This window comes from Varanus komodoensis, unplaced genomic scaffold, assembly GCF_004798865.1.
Source record: "Varanus komodoensis strain SLA01 unplaced genomic scaffold, ASM479886v1 scaffold20_1, whole genome shotgun sequence".
Taxonomy (NCBI): Eukaryota; Metazoa; Chordata; class Lepidosauria; order Squamata; family Varanidae; genus Varanus; species Varanus komodoensis.
Window position 1 is genome coordinate 3,983,121 of NW_025335587.1, and position 23,135 is coordinate 4,006,255.

The 23,135-nt window shown below is 39.1% G+C and overlaps 1 protein-coding gene across 1 annotated transcript in view; it reads right to left on the minus strand.

Annotated features, from left to right (window-relative positions):
- The window catches only part of LRP8 (LDL receptor related protein 8), a 224,408-nt gene that overhangs the window by 46,122 nt on the left and 155,151 nt on the right, over positions 1-23,135 (minus strand). Inside the window, exon 4 of the mRNA XM_044430436.1 lies at positions 765-893. Within this exon, the coding sequence (XP_044286371.1) occupies positions 765-893 (129 nt within the window). The remainder of the gene's footprint in view (positions 1-764; positions 894-23,135) is intronic.

Here is a 23,135-nt window from a genome sequence, read left to right on the forward strand (position 1 = left end):
GACAATTATCTCTTTTGAAGAAAAGAGAAATGCTACCAGGCCAACATACAAAGAGAAACAAGACTGTGTAGGTAACAGAGGCTATCTTTTCAGCCTTTTGTTACTGCTCCATCACATTTAGTCCAGCCTTGTATTTAAATACTAAAACTGACAGCCAAAGATGACCAGGAATTGCATGCAGTTTAATGAGCAGCAAGCAGAGAAAGATTATTATTACCATATATTTTGCTCTATAAGACGCACCTGACCATAAGACGCACCTAGTTTTTAGAGGAGGGATCCACGGAAAGCTTCCTGATAATCACAGGCACATTCCCCATCACTTCCCCATGGGCTTCATTAAAAGACGGGTTGCCATTTGAAAACACACACCAACCTGTGAATAACAGCTCTCAGCTGCGCTGGAGTGGGGGGGGGGGCTTGAGCAGCGCACGCCGAGCGCATGCCGGCCAGGTGGTGCCACGTGGTGCAGGCGGGCCGGCAGCGCCCCGGGTGTCGGGCACACACACATTCACTCTATAAGACGCACAGATATTTCCCCTTACTTTTGAGGGGGGGAAAAGTGCGTCTTATAGAGCAAAAAATATGGTATTTCCCTCATTCTCCATGTCCAGCATAGAAATGAGGCTTCCATCCCTTCTTTCTGCATTTATTCAGAAAGTTTGGAGTAGGCAGGCGGAAATGGAGAGACAAATTGAAATCAGATAATTTGATGTTTGGGGGTACTGAAGCATGGGTATGAAAGGTGTGTTATTAAGACTCACCATTAGTGCAACCTGCCTCATCAACTCCACTTTCACAGTCTTTTTCTCCATCACATCTCCATGAAGAAGGAATGCATTTATTACTGGAGTCTCCACAGCTAATTTTTTCAGCTAGACATACTTGTTTAGCTAGGAAAAAGCAGAAAAATGCACAAATATAAATACTAAAAATGAACAAGAAGACTGTATCCCAATTTTATCAGTTATATTCAGCATTATCTTTATATAGAAAAAATGTGTGTTAATACATATTAGCACAAGGATTTGCTTTGACAGCAAATGGATTTTTTTACACAGTATTTTTTACAATATACTTTACTGTTGCTTTGCTTTTCAGCATGGATACACTTCACCCAGAAATTATGCAAATAATTCAGCTGGCACCTTTTTTTTTTCTTTTTCTTTTTTGGTGTTTACTGGCTTGCTCTATATTTTTGCTACCTGAAGCACAGTAAAGGAGCTACAAAGGAGTGATGTCTTCCAAGCCCAGCGGACTGAATAATCTCAAAGTTTCAGTATGTTATGCAGGAATATAAGAGGATATAAAATTAGAAAATATCACAGCTAAACCTACTGGCCCACATAGAAGTGGAGAAAGAAGTAAGAAATATAATTCTGAATTGATTAAACAAAAACAAAAGAGAAAATATTGCTAGTTGATTACAAATACAACTGTTACGATTTTGAATCTAATTATTTTGCAACAGTTTTATACCACTAAAGTATCCTTAACTATATAGCAAAGACTATAAGAAAAAATCCAGAATCCATATTTTCAGAGCGATATACAGGTCTCTTCGCTGCTCTACAAGTTTAGGCAACATTCTAATTCTTGATGTTAGAATGACAGAAATGAACAAACTCAGTACAAAAGATAATTCAATTTTGGGGGACGGGAGGGAGATATTTCTTAAAATGAAAAGTAGCCAGTATCTTTGAAACACTGTATAATTGAGAGTGAACCCTAGCTGCCTATTTATTTATTTTATTTCATTTGGCTTAAGAATAAAAGTCAGAATTCTTCACCAAACCATGTTGCTCTTGCCAGAACCACTACAGAAGTGATGCCTTTGGACAAGCTCTTTTCCTTTGTCCTACTGGACAGCCTAAGAGCAGTCTCACATGACCATTTATAAATTGGGTAACATCAGTGTAAGTTTATTTGGATCACTAAATTTTGGTGAACCAATATTCTATGACCAGTTCTTGCCCAAGGCATGTTGCTGCCTGCGGCAAAGGAAAAAATACCATCTCTCCCTGTTCCATATACAGAAACGGAACAGACTGGCAGCTGAAGATGGGACAGTATCCCCGGTACCACTGCTGTCATGCCTAGCTTAGTGGTAACAGGGCAGACTGCATGGTGCACACAGTACTCCAGTACTTAGCTTCTGTTCCCTGCCCATCAGCATCTATCTGCTGGGAGGCCTGCCTCACTCTGCCTAATGGTAAGGCCAGTCCTGACTCTAAAGTTGTGTTCCTCCCCACCACCCAAGCACCCCACTGGCCTGATATTAAGAGGCAAAAACTCCCCGATGCTGAGCCTCCTGCTAAATTTCAGCCTGAAGGCTATCAAAGCAGCAGCAGCTTCACTGAAAAGTTCTTTTCTGTGTGATCCATCAAGTGATCACACTCCCAAATGCCACCAGGAGGACTAATAAAACATCTTGCTGAGGTGGGTAAAGGAAAAAGTGAATAGGATGTGACTAGGATAAATAGGACCTAGCAAAATGCTGAAGAAATAACTAGTTCCCTTTCAGACAAACTTCACAGAGAGGCCTGGGAGGAAACAAAAGTCCAAGCACTCCCAGCCCTTACCATGAATCATGTTCCACACATGTCTAAAAGGTCTCAAATAGTCCAGACCATGCAGCAACACTATAGAAATAGCTAACTTCCTTTTCTATACGTTGCTTTGGAATACAACAACTTTATAGATGTAAGTCCCTGTTCACCCCCTACAAAAGTCCCATGAAGAAGACTGATGCTTTGGCTGAAAAGACATCTATATGAGATTTCATAAAGCACGTGTCTGAAACTCTGCATCATGCTTTCTCAAACACGGTGTACATTTCATTCTGGCTGTAAACTAGTCAACCCTATTAAGTAAATGCAAGAACTTTCTCATTCAAGTGGGGCTTTTGATTTTCTTTATCTGCTGTTCCCTGAATAGCAGTCCTACCATACCACAATCTGAAGTTCTAAAAGCTCCCCACAAACCGCTTTTGTCTAAAGTTTCAAATACAATGTACAGCACAATGCTCAGCATGCTAAAAGACCTACTCCCTAGCTAGCATATAAAAGGAAAGCATTGCTTAGATACTATAGTGGTGGTATTCTAACTCTGCTGCCACATTACTATGGAGTTCTCTGGAAACTTTCCAGCTGTGGAAGCTTTTTCTAACTTGATACATAAGCAATATATTTCTATATACTTACACATTCACCTGCAACTTACTCAAAACAGAAGAACCTAAAAGACTGTCATTTTGGAAAAATAACAAAACATAATAAAGTTGCTCAGCAATGAAATATAAAAAATATAGTGAAATGGAGCTAAGTGGCAGGAAGGTTATACAGGAATCTCAGCAGTATTTTGAGTCCTACCCTTTGGGAAAAAAGCATGATAGAAGAAAGATGGACAAGACAGTAACAGGAAGGGCATCATCTGTTTATGAAGAGAAAAGGATAATAGGTTAATCATCTCAATTAAATGAAACTGAGCATTTAACTCAACAAACAGAAATGTCTAGTCATCAATGGACAACAGCTACAACTAAATCCAAGTGACAGGTAAGCCTTCACTAACCCAGTCTAAGTTTTAAATCCTAGCTGGTACATTGTGAAAGGTAAAGTTAAGGTCAGGACCTTAAGCAAACAAATGACAAATTAGTGCAATTAGTGCAAAAAGTAGCCAACATTATTTTGCATTGGTTAATTTCAAACCAAACTTTGCTGTAATACTAACAGTAGGCCCTTGAAAAGTGCACAGTTACAGGTGTAGATCCGCTCACTTTATTTGCTGCCATGAACTTTGGAGCTTTTGTAGATATGTGTCCAAATGTTTTCTCTTGTGTCCAAAATGCTTTCTCTCGCTTATACCAGTTTTCCCTAGCTGAGGAAGAAAAAGATCAACCTGGAATGTGACAGTGACTGCTGTCAAACCTGTCAAGGTTTGTGTTGATGCAAAGTATAGGGAAAGCGGACTTTTCCAAACCAGACCCTAACAAAGACTTGGTTAAAAATGTCAGACAGATCAAGACCAATTTATCACAATGAAGCACAAGTGCCAAGGATGGACAACAATGCTTCATTTATACAGACACAAGAGCGAAGACGACAAGACGGTTCCATTGACTCGCCACAGCCAATGGCCCATTCATTCTTCTTGTTTTCTTTACACACCAAGGTTACACATTCTCTCACAGAAATCATAGAGCCTAACTGGCGCCCCACTGTTTGGCTTCCTCTTGCGCCACTGCTGAGCTTTTCAGGCGTAGAAGCATTATGTATAGTCAAAGAAAAATAGAGATAACAGAATGGATTTGCTTTCAGAGGACCATTTGTCAGGTTCTCACCATACAGGTATTCTGTGAGCATGCATAAAATATAATCCAGCAACTTCTTATTGTGGAACCCTACAGATCTTTTCATTAGCAGGCTAGACAGCATCCGGGAGCATGAAAAAAGCCATTTTTGTATGGAAAAAGTCATCTTGAATCATGAGGCCCATTTTTCCACTGCCACCATGTTAAGAATGCCTAACACTATGTCTGATTTTGTCCTTAGACATGGATTAGCACATGAAGTTGTGCTGTTTTGGTAACAGTCTGGATTAAGGGTAGGACATAGTAAAAGCAGATTTAGAGTTTGGCCTAGAAGGCTGCATACCCTGGACAAATGTTGGCCTTGCTAGCAAGGGCTAATAGGAACCCAAAACCTATGCAGGGCACCAAGTTGCTTACTTATGGCCTAGACTTGCCACAAACCTCAAGAAACTACTCTGCCATTAGCCTAGGAATACTAATGATTAGATAAAGCATCAAATCCTACAGAATCACAATATATTTCTAATACACTCTGAGGTGGATCCAGATTACATTAATTCCTCTTAATTTCCAATGAGACATCAGTAGAACTAATTTTTAACACTGAACTTTTTACAAACTTCAGCTGACAAAAGGGTAGGAGGGAGACATCCATGCAACAGATATTTTGGTCAGGTTTAAGTATGCATTAATACCTTAACCCATAAACAGCATTTATTTTCAGCTCAACAAGCCATTATTATCCTGGTGATTGGCTTCTGATTCAGGATGGAAACACAGTGGAAAAGTAATAGCTTTGATAAATGCCTATGGTCCTAGTAATGACACAACATTTGATCATGTGTAAGTGTGTCTGCTTTTAATGAGTTTCTAGCTCTCTTCCTGGACAGGAATAAGCCAGGTCCTAAAAGGCAAGCAATACTGACATTCACAATTCAGACCTACATGGCAGAATTTGGACTGCTTCACCATGGAGAATGTTGTATCCAGATAAGAGAAATGAGACATTTCTATCTTGTGTCCACTACAATTGTTTCTGGTTGGATTGCTCTTTCATTTTCACATCCTTGTTATGTCAAATCAAAGACAGTAAGATGAAAACGTTGCTAATATCAGACCATTACTTTGTTTGGACCTGCTATTTACAAATAGCCGAAAGCCTGCTGGTCTTTGGTGCCTTAGTGTTTCCTTTTTGAATGCTGAGTCTTTTAAAAATCAGATTCTCACTGAGCTACAAGAATATTTTGAATTCAGTGTGGTTTACTGAATGGGAAGCTAGAAAAGCTTTCATCTGGGACCAATTATTGCTTCTCTTAAAAGTAAATTTTAAAAGGAGTGACAAATTGTTCTAGGTGAGAGGTTGAAAACTCAAAGTCAATTTGCTACCTGACTTGCATAATTTAATCAAGAGCTGCAACAAGTTAAACATGGGTTGGATAAAAAAAAAATTCCACAGCAGGAAGGGTTTGCAGTTCAAACATACATACTGGAAGAATGGTGAACAGCCCAGTAAACCATTAGCAAATTGCCTTTAGCAACAAGAACACTGAATCAATATATCAGCAATTAAAGATGACAGTGGAAAGATACACACACATCCAAACGATATACATTTTCAATTTTTAAGGTTTTATACAGAATTGTATATTAGCGGGCAGCAGTAGAACATCAACACAAAACTATATATAGAAGACCACTTAAATAATTTTATGTCATATTGAAAGCCTATTATACATCCTTTATTTAGCAATTGAAAATGTACTTATTAAGTATTATGTATACAGTGATCAAATGAATAATTGCTTTATGAATTTAACTTCTAATTATGATTTTTATCTTGCAAAAGTCAATTGTTAATGACTGGTGGGTTGGCTATGTCATGATGTGAATTAGTATTTACTTGACATCCATGTTAAAGCTTTTTTGCAATAACCAAGTATTAGTAAGTCAAAATTGTAGTTATTGATAATTATTATTGAATTTTTGCATAAATTCCTCCACATGGCACTACATGTAATTTTGTCTAAGGTCGCTTGGTATCTTTTTTTTCTTCTTTCATGTTACTTTTTCTTTGTTTTTTCCTTTTATCTATAAATCAGAGTAGAATATAGACATCCATTTTCCCTGGGTTCATCTTCCCTGTCTAGATATGTCACAAAGGGAGTTTTTAATGGCAACTTTGTGGAGTAATGACATTATGAAACCAATAGCTAACATGAAAATGGGGAAAGCACCTGCTTTGTATAGATTTCCAATTGAGTGTTATAAAACATTTTCCAGCTTTTAAGTTCCCAAACATTTTCATTTGTATAACTCTATTTTTGAATCAGGTTGTCTTTCAGTTCAGCAATTCCTAGAGTTTGTACCTCCTGTGCTAATGATTGACTTGTTTCATTGATTAATGCTGATGTTAGAATACTAATTGCAATTCTGACTGATAGATTACAACAAGTTATTACAACACTGGTCTCAGGTTGCCTGCGGATCTGATTGCTTTAAATAAGGACAGAATGGACACTGGTGCCATTATCTCTCTGGATGCAGGGGCTATCTGTTCATTTGCACTACATTTTTTGTGTTTTCTACTTAATCCTCTCCCTCATCAGTTTTGGAATCTTAATTTCCACTTCCCAAGGGAATTGCCTTGGACTCACATCATACCAAATAGATAATATGCCCCATCAAGTTGTGGCAGCTATAGGGCTGCGGCAAATATTTTTCTGTCAATTGTAGTCTGACATATTGTCACATGCAGAATTAAATTCATAGGGAAATCTGGATTTTAAAATTGGCAAAAAAACATTTGCTTGGCCAACTTGCAAAGACAGGCTGATTTTTACTTTGGATCAGTTTGCTAGTCCTGACAATAATGTTTGCCATTTTCTTCCTTGTGTGCTACATATGAATTGCCAGATATAGTTGCATAGCAATATATGCAATTGATGCATTTGTTAAAATCCAGACTTGGGCCAGATACTTTCTATGGCTTCAGAGCTGCTTGTGTTATTGGAAGTATTGACTGAGGCTCAACAGTTACCTTGGCCTCTAAGCCATGTGTATAAATATCACTATGCATTCAGCAAAAATGATGTTTCAAGTGTACCGAAAGCCACAATATCCCTTTCATAAGGGTTTAATTAAATTGGCCAATTGTTAATATTTCTCTTCTTCATGTATTTCAACAATGCCCAATGGCAGCTTTTGGAAGGAGGTAATAATTCAGATAAGTTTTGTGATGGAGTATTAAAGACTACACACTTCCTTTTGAATTACTTGGCCATTTCTTGGAATTTAACACAAGGTCAACACAAATGAACTTTCTGCACCCTTTTAACAGCTAAATAGGCTAATATCACAACACTGGAAGGATAAACAGCCACTTGCAATACGACAAAAGATGGATGGTTTTATGAAACTTTCAATTTCTGAATTAGTGGCATAATTTATGAGCACATAAATATATGGATAAGTGGGGTGCCTTTGTTGAAATCAGTGCATAATTATTTTCAAGAACAGTAGTATGCTCTGTTTATTAGTCTATAACAAAGCATACTACTGTTCCTAAAAAATAAGAACAGTAGGAATAAATAATATATATGTAACTAGTGATATGGATATTTTCAAATTATATTTTAAAACTGTAACTTTTATTTTATTTTCCTTTAATGGTGTAGCTTGGTTGGTTTTGTACTGCACAAAAAATAAATATTAAGAAATTTCTACATTGATTTCAATGGCACCTATGATTGGATCCAACCCACTAAGTCTACATAGGTCTGCAAAATGCAAAATCTGGTTACATTACTGAGTTCTTCAACAACATGACTAGGTAATTCTCCATGTAATAACAACATACTGTTACATCCCAGGGGGAAAAATAGCTATAGCTTTGGAAAGACATCTACAGTGTCTAAAGAGCTCTATAGTTCTCTTTCTCTTCCCTGTCCTAGAGTCTAAAATTAAATCCCTGGAAGACTAGTAGTTCTCAGCACTAGGTTCCTTAAAGATCTTCCAATGCAAGACTCAGGACATAAGCCTAACCACATACATGAGCAAGACTCAGGGCAATCTGAACTAGGAGATCATGCTTTCTGGACTAAAGTGGGAAAAAACAACTAAATTATATTTTCATGAGGAATGCTGTATTTTCATAAAGTGTGTTCAAGACAAAATCTTGAAAATTTCAATCATTAAAGAAAAATAGGAGACATCTAAAAATGCAGCTGTACCAAAAAAGGTGGGGGGGGGAGATAAGTTGAAAATAAAGGACACTTATAAGATATGGAAAGAGGGAGAAGTCTCCATGAATTAAAATAGATAAATAGCCCAGATTTGTAGGAAACCAAAACCTCAGAATGAGCTGAAGTTACCAAGGAATTCTAGAAAGCCTGAGAGTAACAAAAAGGGCTTTTTCAGACAGGTTTGAGGCAAGACTGAGAAGAAGGAAATGTTAGGCCCATTGCTCAATAGGGATGAGGCTATGAGAAAATAAGGAGCAGATAAACTGTTTATGGTCAGAACACAGTAACATTAATAGGATCATTGAGAGTCCTGCTGGACTATTTTGCAGCATATAGATTTATTTTTTTTTACAAATAAATAAATAAAATAGCTCTTGACGTAGATAAATATTCACTCCTACTATGTGATTTTATTTGATGCTAAAGTATTTCTCAGGTTTTTCAAGAAATAGAAAAGGATTTGCTTGAACTTAATTCCTTTGCATAAAGCAGCATAGCCCTCTCACATATATAATTTTTCAAATGACACTTAGGATTGTGTAGGATATTAGATTAGAGGTCATTCTCTCTATCCATTTTTTATCTTTGGAGACATGTAAGGTTTTTTCATTGTGTTCACACACTTGGAACAGAGAGATGAATGAAAACTTATCTTGCTCTGATGGAAGTTAACCACACATAATTATCATACTGGGAGATATGAGTAAATAATCAGGCCATCAAAATCCCAGATTTAATCCTAAATCCAACATTTTATGCTAGGAATTTGAATATGCTGATGTTTCTTTTACCCTTTGACTAAATCCAGTAACCACACTATTCTACATTATGTAGCCGTTCTGTTTCATTTGCATGAACTTCATGAGACAGAGGTACCCACAAAGGGTTGTCATTTCTAGGAGGAGGAGCTTGGATAGAAACAGACACATTCCTTCAGATGGGCACAGACGTCACACAGGACAGCATTTGGATGTGGCCTCCCTGCTCAAATTTGGGAAGTGGACTGAAAAGAATTGTCAGCTCCTTGGTACTTATTTGCAGAAATGCGTATCTTTCACTCAAAATACTGGAAATATGAGCTGGGCATGCTGCAAGCACCTCTTCCTCATGGTACGAAGAAGTCCTAACTCAAGAGCATAGAGGAACTCTCCTCTATCATGTTCCCTTGTAATTGTTAGACTACAATTCACATGTGCCTTGAAAGTATGGTCATGTTGGTTTGGGTAGATAGCAGTTGTAGTCCAGAGCACACCAGGTTGGGAAAGGCTTCCATAGAGATTGAAATCATCTCACATGAGGTACTACTTGGGAGGAAAAAGAATAGATGGACTTGCAAGCCTCCAAAAATGAGAAGAGGTATTGTGAAGTAGTCTTTTCTGGACTCTTCTGAAAGATGGGTAGGTTCACATGTAACAAAAAACAGCCCTGCATGGCTTCCATGCTCAACCAGTTTTGCATGCACAAGTGGTCTCCCTTTGCTTCTGCTGCTGAACATGATGGAGAAGAAGCGTGCCAGCTGCACAATCTCTGTTCAGATCAGCTTGCTGTCTAAGACCAGGCCAAACATGAGAGGACGTCCATGAACGTTGGAGGGATGGATTCCACAGAGCTTGTCACAACACTCCTGTCAAGCAGTCTCTGTGGAACAAATCGGGCTCATGGCCTGAAGTGCAGCAGAGAGGACGAGGAGCTGATCAGGCAGCTTCCTCTCCTGCTCCAGAGGGGGCTGCTGGAGCAAGAGGTGGGTGCCTGATGCATGCTCAGGCAAATCCTGAGCCTCAGGGGGAAATCAGCTAGGTGGCACTGTGCAAAGGAGCTGCATGCCCCTCCTGCATGTGAGGGGAGGGGGATCAGCTGGGCAGCAATGCCCACTTGCAAGCTACACACCTCAGCAAATTTCTCCTCTGCGTGCATTTGGACCTTAAGAATAGCTTATGAGTTATTAAGGTGTGTAATATAGTTTCAATTGAAAGGTTTTCTAGAGTTGACTTGGGGATGACCAGATCTTGTTAAAGAATAGCTTTGGACTGTTTCAAACAACTAAGTACTGGTTGTGGTCATACTTAGTCTCCAGGATTCTAAATGGCTTAAGATCAGAAATGGAGCTCTGGCACATATACTCCCTTTTCTTCATTAGAGAGAAAGGGACTAAGATTCTGAGTCCAGAATCCTTCTCTTCAGTGAAAATGATGATGTTCGTCCATCGTTTTCGAATAGGACCTTGACATCTAGCGAGTTGTAGGCTGTCCATGGTGTGTCTGCAGGAGTGCTCGCTTCTCTTGTGCTATGGTTTCTTTTCACTGCACAATTTCTCTTGTGCAGTGAAATTATGCATTTGAGTAAATCCCCAAAGAACACTAGAGACTACACAAGCCCCAGGCATGCAGTCACCTGTTCTCCAGCTATAAATCTGTGCTTCTCAGTCAGTTCCTGGTACCTTCCAGGTTTAAATAATAACTTAATAAAACAAGACTTCAAAAGTTTCAAGAAATAGTTCTAGTTGTAACTGCATCTGCTTCTTGTGGGGAAGTCTTTTAGGGAGGGTGCCTTCCACCATTTGATTCCACTAAAATCAGCAGCTTCTAAGTTCTGAATGGCTTCTTTCAATGAGCCAACTATAAATAAATGATTTCGTAAGATTTGGTATTTACTTTTTCATAGTAAACTATGAAATTTATGCACTTATGTTGTGGAAGGAAACAAGAACTTACAGTTGAAAAATCACAGATTCCCTTTCTTTCAAATATGAGTCGCTGTTTTAACACAGTAATCAACACATTTCAGGTACCTTGCTGCTGACATAATCGGTGGAAGTGTCAGATTGACTATCAAAGTGTAATTTGTGAGTGTGTACAGTGATTATAATATAATAAAAGAGTGACAGTATCTGACAGCAAGATTAGACTGTACTTTGATATTTAAAGTGACCTGGCTAATAGATTGACTCTTGTAACTGGATGAGAGCTCTTAACACCTATGCTGAATCAGAGCATTCATTTTTAAATCCAGGAATTATGTTCTGTTTTTCCAAACCCTTCCGTTCAGCAGGTCCTTCTGTGCCTCTTGGTCATTCAAACTCAAACCATTTGAGATACAGTCATGTAGCCATCTTGCTACAGGATTATATCATGATACAGAATGTAAAGGAGAATTTTATGACAGATTGAGAAGCCACGGGTGTTAAACAAGAGATATGTGTATAGCTCTGTCTCAAAGGGAATCCTGACTGAATAAAGAAATAGAGCAGCTGTCAGGCTCTAGACTGAAATCTATTTGGCCTAGTTTGTCTCTTGGTGCTTAAACATCACTAACTGGAGCAATCTTTGAACAATTATCTTTTTCACAATCCAGATATTTAACCTAGATTCTTGAATGCATATGTGCGTTCAAGACTGTTCTGGTCTTTACAGCAAAAACTGGGGGGTGACATTGTCTGGTTGGAGACTGTGTGCCTTAGGGGATTCTCCCGCTGCTCAACTTTCTTGCTAGCCAGAGAGGTGGAGCGAGAAAATAGTGACTTCTTTCACCATTTCCTTCTTTTTCTCATGAAGACTTGCTTCAGCTTACCTCTGTGTCAGCCATGACTCACTCATTCCAGCTCCTCACTCTCTCCCATTCCCTCTACATCCACTTTTTCCATTGCCGGAGCAACCTGCTCCCTCCCTACCTGGCCATTTTACCTCCTCCTTCAGCACTACTGATAACATCTTGTAAACATCCAATCTATTCAGCAAATTGTTATTATATGCTCTTTAATCCAATTGAATAGACAGTAATAAATAATTAACAGCAATTATTAGAAATAAAAACAAACCAATTCTTGTTATCCAAGGGCCATGCGCAACCATAACCGGTTTTCATGTGGCATCTTAACCTCAGAAACTGGGCAGAAGGCTGGAAGTTCCAAAGCTGGGCCACTGTATCATGACAGCCAATCTGTAAGTGGTCTGCCAGAACTGAACCAGAGACATGCGATCAAAGCATGTTTCTATAGCAATGGTCTGAATACTGGGGGAAGCAAGAAGAACTCAAAAGGTAATGTTCCTCTTCTTGGATTATGTGGTATCAAATCAAACCAAGTTAAGTCCCTTCAAGCTTAGCCCAACTTTAACTGGAATGTCTCACCCATGCCTACCACTGCTTATTAGCCCCTTTCCATTTTGCACCCACCCAATACAAGTATTCGCTATGAAGAGACCGACGGCAGGTGGTGGTGGGCTCCTGTCCCACAGGTCCAACACAGGTTCCACAGTGTCATTTGCAGTGGGGGATCATGGAGTTTGACTGCAAGTGTCACAATCTCCCATTGCAAAGTCTTCTACTTGGTTGAATGGAGCACTTGTTCCATTCAACCAAATAACTGGAAAAAAACAGCTGTTTTATGCTGGGGGACTGGCAGGAAGAGTGCCACCATTCTTAGTGCCTAACACTATTTCTCATTCTCAGTAAAAACAAGAGGTGATTCCATTGAGCTTATGCCCTTCCCACATCCTTTGACAATTACAATGAATCCCCAAACATGCATTGCAAATGCACTGAGAGCACAATCCTACTGAGGTGAGCCAAGGCTTTCCATCTCTTACCCAATGCAGAGTGGGGGAACAATGGGGTGATCTTCACCTTCCTGTTCTTCCCACTCTGCATTTTTGCCCATCTAGTGATAATGTATCAGAGGAGAAGGAAGGAAAGCTTGAGTGGCTTTAAGATGGCTTATAGACTGCCTGCACCCATCTCCTCCCCACTCTGCTGCCCCCAAAGCTCCCTTTAACTTTTTCCCAAGGACTCTTTCTTGCCATCACAGAGGAGCAAGCATAGTTTTTCCATACCAGCTGTAAGTAGAGAAGATCAGATTCCCAGATGCCAGAGGTTGGAGCAATTTCTGGGAATTCAATGTATCATATACCCCCGCCCCCCCGACACTGTGTAGGAGTTTCACGATAATTTCTTCTGGATTCCTGGAAACAAGTTTTAATTTGATCTGAGGATCTGATAAGTAGTTGCATCCAGCTGTGCTTTTTGATAAAATGCAAAACTGTTAATAAAATCAATTCACCAGCACTCAGAGAACATTCATCTGCCTAAGAAGAAAATACCTCTTCTTTTCAAGTTCATTAATATGACAACTGAGATAATTACAAGCTAATTACTGAAGGTCAGTTGCAAACTGTTTTCAAAAATGCACTCATTACCTATCTGAACATCTTTAAATACCACATTTTTAGAGTCAGCATAAAGTCAACTATTCAAACATACTGCAAGCTATCAAAAACAAAACAAAAACAAAAACAAAACCTGGCATACAACCCAAATTTACTTGTCTCAAAAATTTAGCCATGCCGGTATAAATACACATGGCTGAAGCATCCCCCATTGCTCTTCATCTGCCTTCTCACTCCTAGTATGGTTGGACATACGCAGCTGAATCCACTGCCATTCTGTAAATTTCTGGAAGAAACTAGGCCATCTTTATTCTTGACCAAAATATGTCCATTCCAAGTCTACCAAGCTCTTCCCTACTGGATATGCAGTTGGTATGCAGTTAATCAGAAATCTACTCACTTCAGTGGTTTCTGGTACTGCAGCCTTAAAGGTCTACAGATATGGATTCATCTACAGGAAGCTGTGCTTGAAAGACTCATTACATTTTTATTGCTTCAAATACATTTGACACTCCTTGATTTACACAACCTGAGAACTTCATCTGTCCTGTGTGAAATTATGGAAAATCGGATTTAGTGAACAATTAGCTAGGTCTGCTGATTTTCATAATACTTGCTGAGATGCAAAATCCCTTAAGATTTATAGATTTAAAAGAAATAATAACTGGTCATGGCAGAGGTCTCTCAGTACTAATTAATTACTATCACTCATTATTAATTCATCTGGAATAAAAATCTGATCTTTCTTTAAAAAATAGCTCATGGGTGCATGTGGTGCAGAGAATGACATTCAGCTCACAAATGTGCATTATTTATTTTTGATTAATTGGTTAGAAATGTGTCTATTTTGCTTTTTTCACTGCTCAGCCTTCAAGGCAGCTCAAGGCTGTGTCAAAAATCAATACAGTAAGATAGCAATATTTCAAGAGATGGAAGAATTCAGTAAAATAAGCTAAAATAGTACCAGAAGACATGACAGCTTTTCCCTCCATTATTTGGCAAATGCTCAAGTGATTAAAACAATTCTAAAATCTTCCGTCAAAGGTGGCAGGACTGGGTCCATATATTTGCTTCTGGTTCCCACAACTGGAGCAATACCACAGAAAAGGCCTAATTTTGCCTAAATTTTGAAAAGGGGTGCGCTCTGAAAATACACTCCAGAAGCTAATTTTAAATAACTGGCAGATTCATGTGCATTACAGCACAAATACACAATCCTATTGATTGTGCCCTTGATGCTAGGAATCCCCTGAACCTGGAAGCTCTTAAGCTTCCCGTGCCCTTCCAGGCTGAAACCAGCAAGTGATCTTCACTTGTCCATTCCCTGCTTTTTCCCTTCCCAATTTCATTAAATGAAATTCTATAGGGACAAATGCCAAGTTCTGCACCTAGAAAAAAGAAACAAAGTGTATTGCTGAAAAATGAGGAATACATGGCTCAAGGATACAGCAAGTGAGAAGGATCTTGGAATTGTTAGTTCACAAGCTCACTATAAGTCAACAATATGATGTATTTGCAAAAAGAGAAAATACTATTTTAGGCTGCATAAAGAGAACTATCCCTTTCAAACTGTGTGAACTACTAGTTCTCCTGAAATACTGCATCTGGTTCTAGGCACTACATTTCAAGAAAGATGCAGACAAGGAGGGCAATAAGGATGATCCAGGGACTGGAAAAAGTCCTATGAGGGGAGATGGAAATAACTGGGCATGTTTAGCCTGGAGAAGAGATGACTGAGGGGAGATATGATAGCACTCTTCAAGTGTTGAAAAGCTGTCACAAAGATGAACAAGATGATGCAGTACGCTTTTGATGATGCAGGACACTGAATAATGGGCTTAAGTTACAGGAAGTCAGGTTCTGGCTGAACATTGAGAACTTCCCGACTACTAAAGCACTATGACAGTGGAACCAATAACCCAGGAAGGTTGTGGGCTCTCCCACACTAGAGGCATTCAAGGTACAACTAACTGGACAGCCACCTGACAGGATGGTCTGACTTGGAGTCCTGCACTGAGCCGGGGGACCCTCTGGCCCCTTCCAGCTCTATGATTCTGTGTTCCTCTGATATCCTGTAGTTTTGCTAGATGGGCTTTTTTACCTGTTTAGCAAAAATGTTTCAGAGGGGTGGAAAGGAAGCTGCAGGAAGCTCAGGATAATTTGTATTGTGGATTCTTCAGTCTCTTCCCTTCATTGCTTATTGGAGTGTCCCCCTTTTCCTTCCCATAAGTTGATTTTTCAGCCTCAAAGAGGGAACTGGTGCAGCTGAGGGGTTGAAAATATAATCTCCAGTTCCTGCTTCCAAGGACAGAGCAAAGTCTACGCAAAGTTTTCAATCTCAGTAGGGATTTTTGAGTTTTTTCTTTCCACTCACACAGGATACTCACAGAAAAACATCTCAGAAAGAGCCTGTTTTTAATTTGATGAATATATTTTCAGAATGGAATTACATGACCATCTCATATCTATTCCATGATGAGGAATGTGTAGAATTTTCAGTCACGCTCCATACTTCCACAAAAGAAAATTGCCCCTAGTTATTTCCTTTATATTCTGACAAGTTTAATCCTGGTTGTTCTTACTTTTCTTCAATAAATTAGACCCATAAACACAGTATTTTAAGGCTTTTAAGTATTCACTCAAACCTGCCTTAAGGAGTCATCCAAGGAATTAAAAAGAAGAAGAAAATCAGAAGCCTGAGGTAGACTTTGGACAAATGGTTGACTCTAATTGTTTTGGAAAAGGTGGGGATACTTTGAGGTAATTTCTCAAGTCAGAAAGCTGACTGTGTGAAACCTGCTTTTGAATAAGATAAGCATATTGGGAATGTGGCTTAAAGGAGCTCATATGATCAAAGCATGCGTCACATGGGAGAAGAATTCCTCCATCAGCTAATTGACTTAAGTGATGGTTTGAGGACAGGGACAATTTCCCAGTACATAAAACATTTAATGAACATAAAAACTGTATTATAATAACTGACATGATAATTGCAGGTACTCTTGTGAACGGAATTTCCTCCCACCCTTAGGATACTTCTACCCTGCCTACATGATTCCATTTATCAGCTCCAATGATGTGCATTTCTTATTTATCCTATTTACATCTTACTCTTCCACTTGAAAGTGTTCAGGGTAGTTTATATGGAATTTTGCCTATTCTCTTTCCAGAACAAGCATTTATGTTAGGCTATGGAGGAAGTTAATTATGGGTTGAAAGTCACTCAGAGACCCAAGGATTTGAACTCAGCTTTCCCTCCACCCAATACAGCACTTTCTTCAATATAGCAAGGATATTCAGGCTTCAAGCTGGTGAAATTTACTCTGTAGGAATATAAAGAGTGGCTCAGAAAAAGTGGCATGCATATATGCCTTAGAATTAAGTAACAAGGCACTTCTGAGAGCATCTAAGCCCAAGATTTTTTTTTATTACCGGAACTGGCCTCACAGTCTTCACTCACAAAATTTCATTCCTGTGTCTTCATTTCAGTGGAGCAATTTGAGATGAGTAGTGCATGGGGATATGTTGCTATTGTTAAACAAGTCAGCATCAAAAATCCTTGGTTACTTACTACAAATCATACAGAGATCTTTCAATGGATTCTGCCCATCCCTGCAATCTACTGCTGTATCGTTATGTTCACATTCCCAAATAGTTTTACATCTGGGAAACTGCATACACCATTACATATAAGCTTGCATAAAATGTATTTTTATTGGTTTTAAATGTATCCATGTGAACAAAACAACAGCAGCAGCAGCAGCAGCAGCAGCATCTTTTCTAGGTATTTCAGATCAGCTGTGGAAACTGCCTGTATCTTCTAACACATGGAGGGAGGCTACAACTGCTGCAGCCCTAGTATGTTTATTCACTGAGACATATCCCCACTTTCCTCTCATCTCTTTTAAGATTTGGGAACCCATTAGCCATTCCATCACTGGACTGGATCCAAGGGTTCCCCTCTCTCTTTCTGATGGAAGAAGACTTTGCATCACAGGAAAACTGTAAAAGCAAGAGAAATTTTGAATAAAACCATAAATGTATGATCTTTCTGAATGAAAGGAAAATAATAGGCAGTGCTGCTCAGCAACTGCTACACAGTACTTTAACAAACAGGTTGTGGAAGCAGTTCTCATACTTCTGCCTCTACATGCTCTTATGAAGCAGAGAAATGTTATTTTGTTTCACTGTTCTCCAGTGCAAGAAGTACGATAATCCTTTCCATGAGCAGAAGACACCTTCGGTGTATGGAAGAACCACTTTCGTGCCAACACAGTGTTTAAATATATAGCAACAAATTCTGCATTCAGTGATAGAGGAAGCTACCAAAACTGGAAATGGGGAGTAACTTTTGGAATGTAAGCATCTATCCTTAAACTAGCAAACAGCAGATGCATTCCATGGCAGACATTGCGAATAAACTCATATCCTAAGTGGTGAAGTATCAGACATCAAGGACTATCAAAACAGGTAAGAATAGTTAGTACCTGCTAAAACTCATCGTGAATATTTATATCATTAATTGCAAAGCCTTCTATTGCTGCAATCATTTTGACATTCATCAAGGATACAGCTGCATCAGGTATAATTAATATATCTTCAATCACTTCTAAATATAACAATTAATTATGGCCTTTAATAAATCTAGTTGCACATTCATAAAACTCTTTTGGATCAGAAGGAGAAAAATCTTTAATTCCAGTGTAGCTGCCATCCCCTCTCCCACCTTCTGTCAGGACCCTACCTTCTCTCCCATCAAGTCCCACTTCTTCCTGGCATTTCCAAAGGAAAAGGCCCATGGAGAGGATACATTCTCTCCATGGGCCTTTTCCTTGGAAACTGGTAGCTCCTTTAAAGGTTGCAGAAGGCTGCAAATCCCAATGCATTTCTCATGTATAGGAATAAGGGTTGTGGAGAAACAGCTGGCAAGAGCTACCTTTCAATTTATGTTTCTGTAATGTGACAAGCATCCTTGATCAAGTTGTTGGAATCCACAGCCTGCTTGGAGCATCATGTGAGGGAGATTCACAGAACACAGACACATGTAGAGGTACCAAGGTGGCCAAAGATAGGCATAGCCATCTATTTTTATTAATACCTTCATAGCCCCTGGACATAGAAGAGTGGCTTCCCAGCTTGTGCTGGTTATTAGGCTCATTTAACATGTTTTCCTGGGGTGTTTAGCATGCTGCCAGATCATCATGAAGCAAATTATGATCCCTGTATTCTTTTGCTGCTCTAGCTACCTCCTCTGACTGTCAGAAGATGCTGTCTGTGTTGAAACTGCCCAGGTGACCTCCGCTTTGGAGTATTTTCCCTCTAAGAGTTTAGCATAAATTACCAAGCCTTATTTTCAAAATGCACCTGCTTCCCCTGTTTCTTACTATGTTCCTTTAATAAACATTTTTCAATTTTGACTGGAAGTTTGAATGTAAGTTTCTGGAAAATTCAAGAAAAACTTATCTGACATGCCTAGCCATATTGTTCATCTACTTGGATTTGTATACTTGGGCCTAAGAGAAAATAAGGGGAAAGCAAGCTGGCCTGCCTGATGTGATGTAGATGGTTTTACATTAGCTAATCTTGGTATCATTAATTTGGAGTGCTGGAATCTCCTTCCCAGGCTGCAGCAGAAGTAAAAGGGAACTGGTGACAAAAATCAGACACATACGGGCGTGCACAATTATCTTGCCTCACAAAGTGAGTGTGGCAGGGTGGTCTTTGCAGAAGCTTTACAGCAATTAGGTAGGGCAAAAGAGCATTCTCAGTTGGCTGCCCACAAATGTATGCTCTGATCCAGTGACAGTGAACTGCAGAGAGAGAAAGTTTCCTCTGTGCACAGACCTGCTGAAGACTGCACACCACATGCACACATACCATGATCATACGCCGTAGAACCCACAGCAAGCAATCTGCTAATGCACTGCAGTGGGGATTGCCTGGGATGAGTTAGATTTGTTTTGAAGGATGCAGGGTATTTGTACCCAGTGGTGTAGTACTAAAGTACAGGTACTTATCATGATGGTTCCCGCAGCTACCCCTTCAAGAAAAATCAAAAATTCAAGCAGCCGCAGTGTCCCATTTCAACAAACCACTTCTAGCAGCTTCTTTTCTCCACCAGGAGCAGGTCTTTTGTAAAGCAAATGGGTCTTTATTGCACATTTAAGACTAAGCCACTTCAAAATAGATTATCTTACAAGAGGAAATAATATATTGTTGTTTGGAAAAGTAATTTCCCCCCAGCTACTGTGAGGGGAGTAGCCAGGCTCAGAGGGAACAGAGAATTCCACAAGGGTGGCAGATTATGTGGGTGCCCCTGCTAATCAAAAAGTTTGGCACTGAATTGGTGCAAGTCTTGGCTCCACTGCATCACTGCTTCTGCTTCTGCATGCCATTCAATAAAACAGCAACTTCATTGCAACAATTCTATGTGAAACTTCTTCACATTTCCAAATGTTCTTTTGTCAAGGTACGGATTTCTGGTTACCAATATATTATTTATACTTTACTACTACACTACTGGGTACAAATACCCTGCATCCTTTAAAACAAATCTAACCCTTCCAACCTCTGCAACCCTATCCAGCCATTCTTGTGAAGAGCTTCACTTAGAATGAAATTAAATAAAGAAAAGATGACCAATTTGGTAGGAAATTTCCAGAGTTGCAGATTGATTTGAAGGTTGCATAGAAGTATAAATGTTCCTGCATCCTCTATAAATGCATTACACTCCTAAAGCAGCTTATTTTAATCAAACTTATCATTCCAAAACAGGAAAAATCCCAAGCACATTTAAATAATACTAGTTTATACTTTATCCCTTCAATTCAGACTGCAACCATCCCTGATCCACTTATGTCAAAAGAACTGGGACAGACTGAGACAATCTGTACACACTGTATATTGCTGGACACTTGCTTGATGGATTGTACTGCATGTGAGGGAATGATGCAAATTTTCCAGCTGGAGAACAACTGCTGATTATTCTTCCAGCAACATTTGACATCAGGAAGTATATTAAGAAAAGTAAGATCGATGTGAATATAACCAATTGAAGAAGCTGAAGGAAGTAGGAGTGACCTCTTCATATCTAGAAGAAGAACCAGATATTTGAAAACTTTGAAATGAAATGTTTATTTGAGTAATATATATGACAGAAAAGAGGTTGCATTATTTTCCCTCCTTTTTGTTATACACCATTTAAAATATTCTGCAGAAGTAAGAGTGTAGAAAAAGTCATAAAGAAATGCATTTTCTGTTGAGTTGGGCTAAGATATACAGTAAAGCAGCATTCTAGATTTCATTATTGCTATGTGTCTGATTATATCAAAACTATTTCCTCCAGAAAGTTGAAAAACTTAGATATGGAATATGGAAGTTATGGTAACACTATCTTGCTCGAGGCTGCCAAGGAAAAAACATTTCTTTGTATCAAAATAATTATTTAGAAATTAATGCAGCATGTTCCAAAATGTTCCATATTTAATAAGTATGGAATGCATAAACATCATAATCTTAAATTATCAGGTACTTATGAGTTCAGATTTCATAAACTACAACATGATTATGTATATCTTCATCCTTTGAGCATTTAAAACTACATTTAAGTTTAAATGTAAGTATCTCTATGCCAAATGTTTAGATTCCAGTTTTGCATTATCTGTGAATCTGTAGACAGATAGAATATTTGTAGATATTGCACCCACTTCTCCCAAATTACAGCATACAAAGCTGAAGATTACAGACATTGAAGTTGAAGAAGAGGAAGGATCAGAATGCTTAGCTGAAATGTCAAGGTCAATGACTCTGAGATCAGCAAAGCAGCTGGTGAGACCAAGACCACAACTGGTTCAGGGTAAGAGGGGTGCTGTAGAACAAGGCAGGGCAGAGGACAAGGTGTAGTAATTTATCCGACCAGTGGTACACTGTCAAGTCAAACGAGAAGACCAATTAAGAAAGATCTGTCATTCCTACCATTTAGTCCACAAGCAGTTTCAACATCCCTGAGAGTGAAGTCAGCTTGGAGGGGAAGGGAGAAGGGGAATTCTGTTCAAAATCAACTCCTTGCCATGGACAAGAGTGAACTCAGCAGTCAGAGGAATCATTAACTTGATAGATGTTTCTTGCTAACCACTTTTATATTGCTCATTCTGTATTGCAAAGCCATTCTAACTCAATAAAGAACTATAGCTAGAATCCTCTTGCTTTGATCTGCTGGAAAGAGAAAAGGGGATAGATGTGCTCACAATAGCGTTTTATTTCTGGCCTATTTCTTTGACTTTATACTCTTATTTTAAGTTATCATCTAATAGTAATTAAAATGTATACAAGGTGTGGAAATGTAGTAACACCAGTACAGGCTTTCAGTGTGTTAAGAAATACCATTTTTAATGAAGAAAAGGAAGTGCCTGCACAACCACCTGGAGCGCGAAGTTGCTAGGGAGCTCTCCCTGGTCCTGGAACATCCAGTGCAATACATCAGAGATACATTTGATAGCTAGCTTATCATCTATGCATATTTTACCTACCAATAAAAACATGCACATTTAGACCTGCACCATCTAATGGCTTCTCAACACATTAAAATGTCAACAAAAAAGAAATTAATACCTCCTCAGCCTTTGCTTTTGGGATAAGCCAAGCTGTGCTTTTGATCAAGGCCCTCAGCTCTTTATACCAAGGGTGGGAACCTATTACAGCCTGAGGGTACAGTCTTGCCTCTGGGCAAGCACACTGGGGCCTCCAGCTAGCAACGGGTAGGACCATCCTCACCCCTGGCATGCAGTTCTCCCAATGTGTTTGCCAACATATATGCTGCAAGATCATCTCTCCCTTTGCTGCAGTGGCAAAGGCAAGTAATTCCTTCAGGAACGGCTTCTTCGAGGTGCTCCAGGAATATTGAGACAGTGGTTCCTGTGTGGGAGCGGGAGGGCGAGGCTCTTTGTGGAGGAGACTTTTTAGGCTAGGCATGACTGTGTCATGGACTGGTGTTGACCCACCCCTATTTTACAACATTAAGGATGGAGAATAACATTTATGCCAAGATCCTATTAATGCTTCAGCACTCCTGGAAAAAAACTAGATATTATGTTTTCTTCTCAAAATACCAAAGAATTCCTCTTTGCTCTGACCTATACATATGTAAAACTGCCAGAGGTTCCTAAGAAAGAATGTAGAACTGGGACAATATTCTCTTACTTCCAAGTGGGGTTCCCTTTTTGCATATACGTCCCTATAAGTGAGTTCCTTTTTAGTTTGCTTGTTCCAAAAGGCCAGCAGTTTATGCTATTACTTGAATGTTTTCCTGTCTTCTAGATATAGGAAGCATCAGCTGTTATTTTTTTTAACTTGGGAAAGTCTATTATGCTAAACCCCCTGATCCCCTTGTTTGCAGAATTGGACCTTTTCTTAAATTTTAGAGTG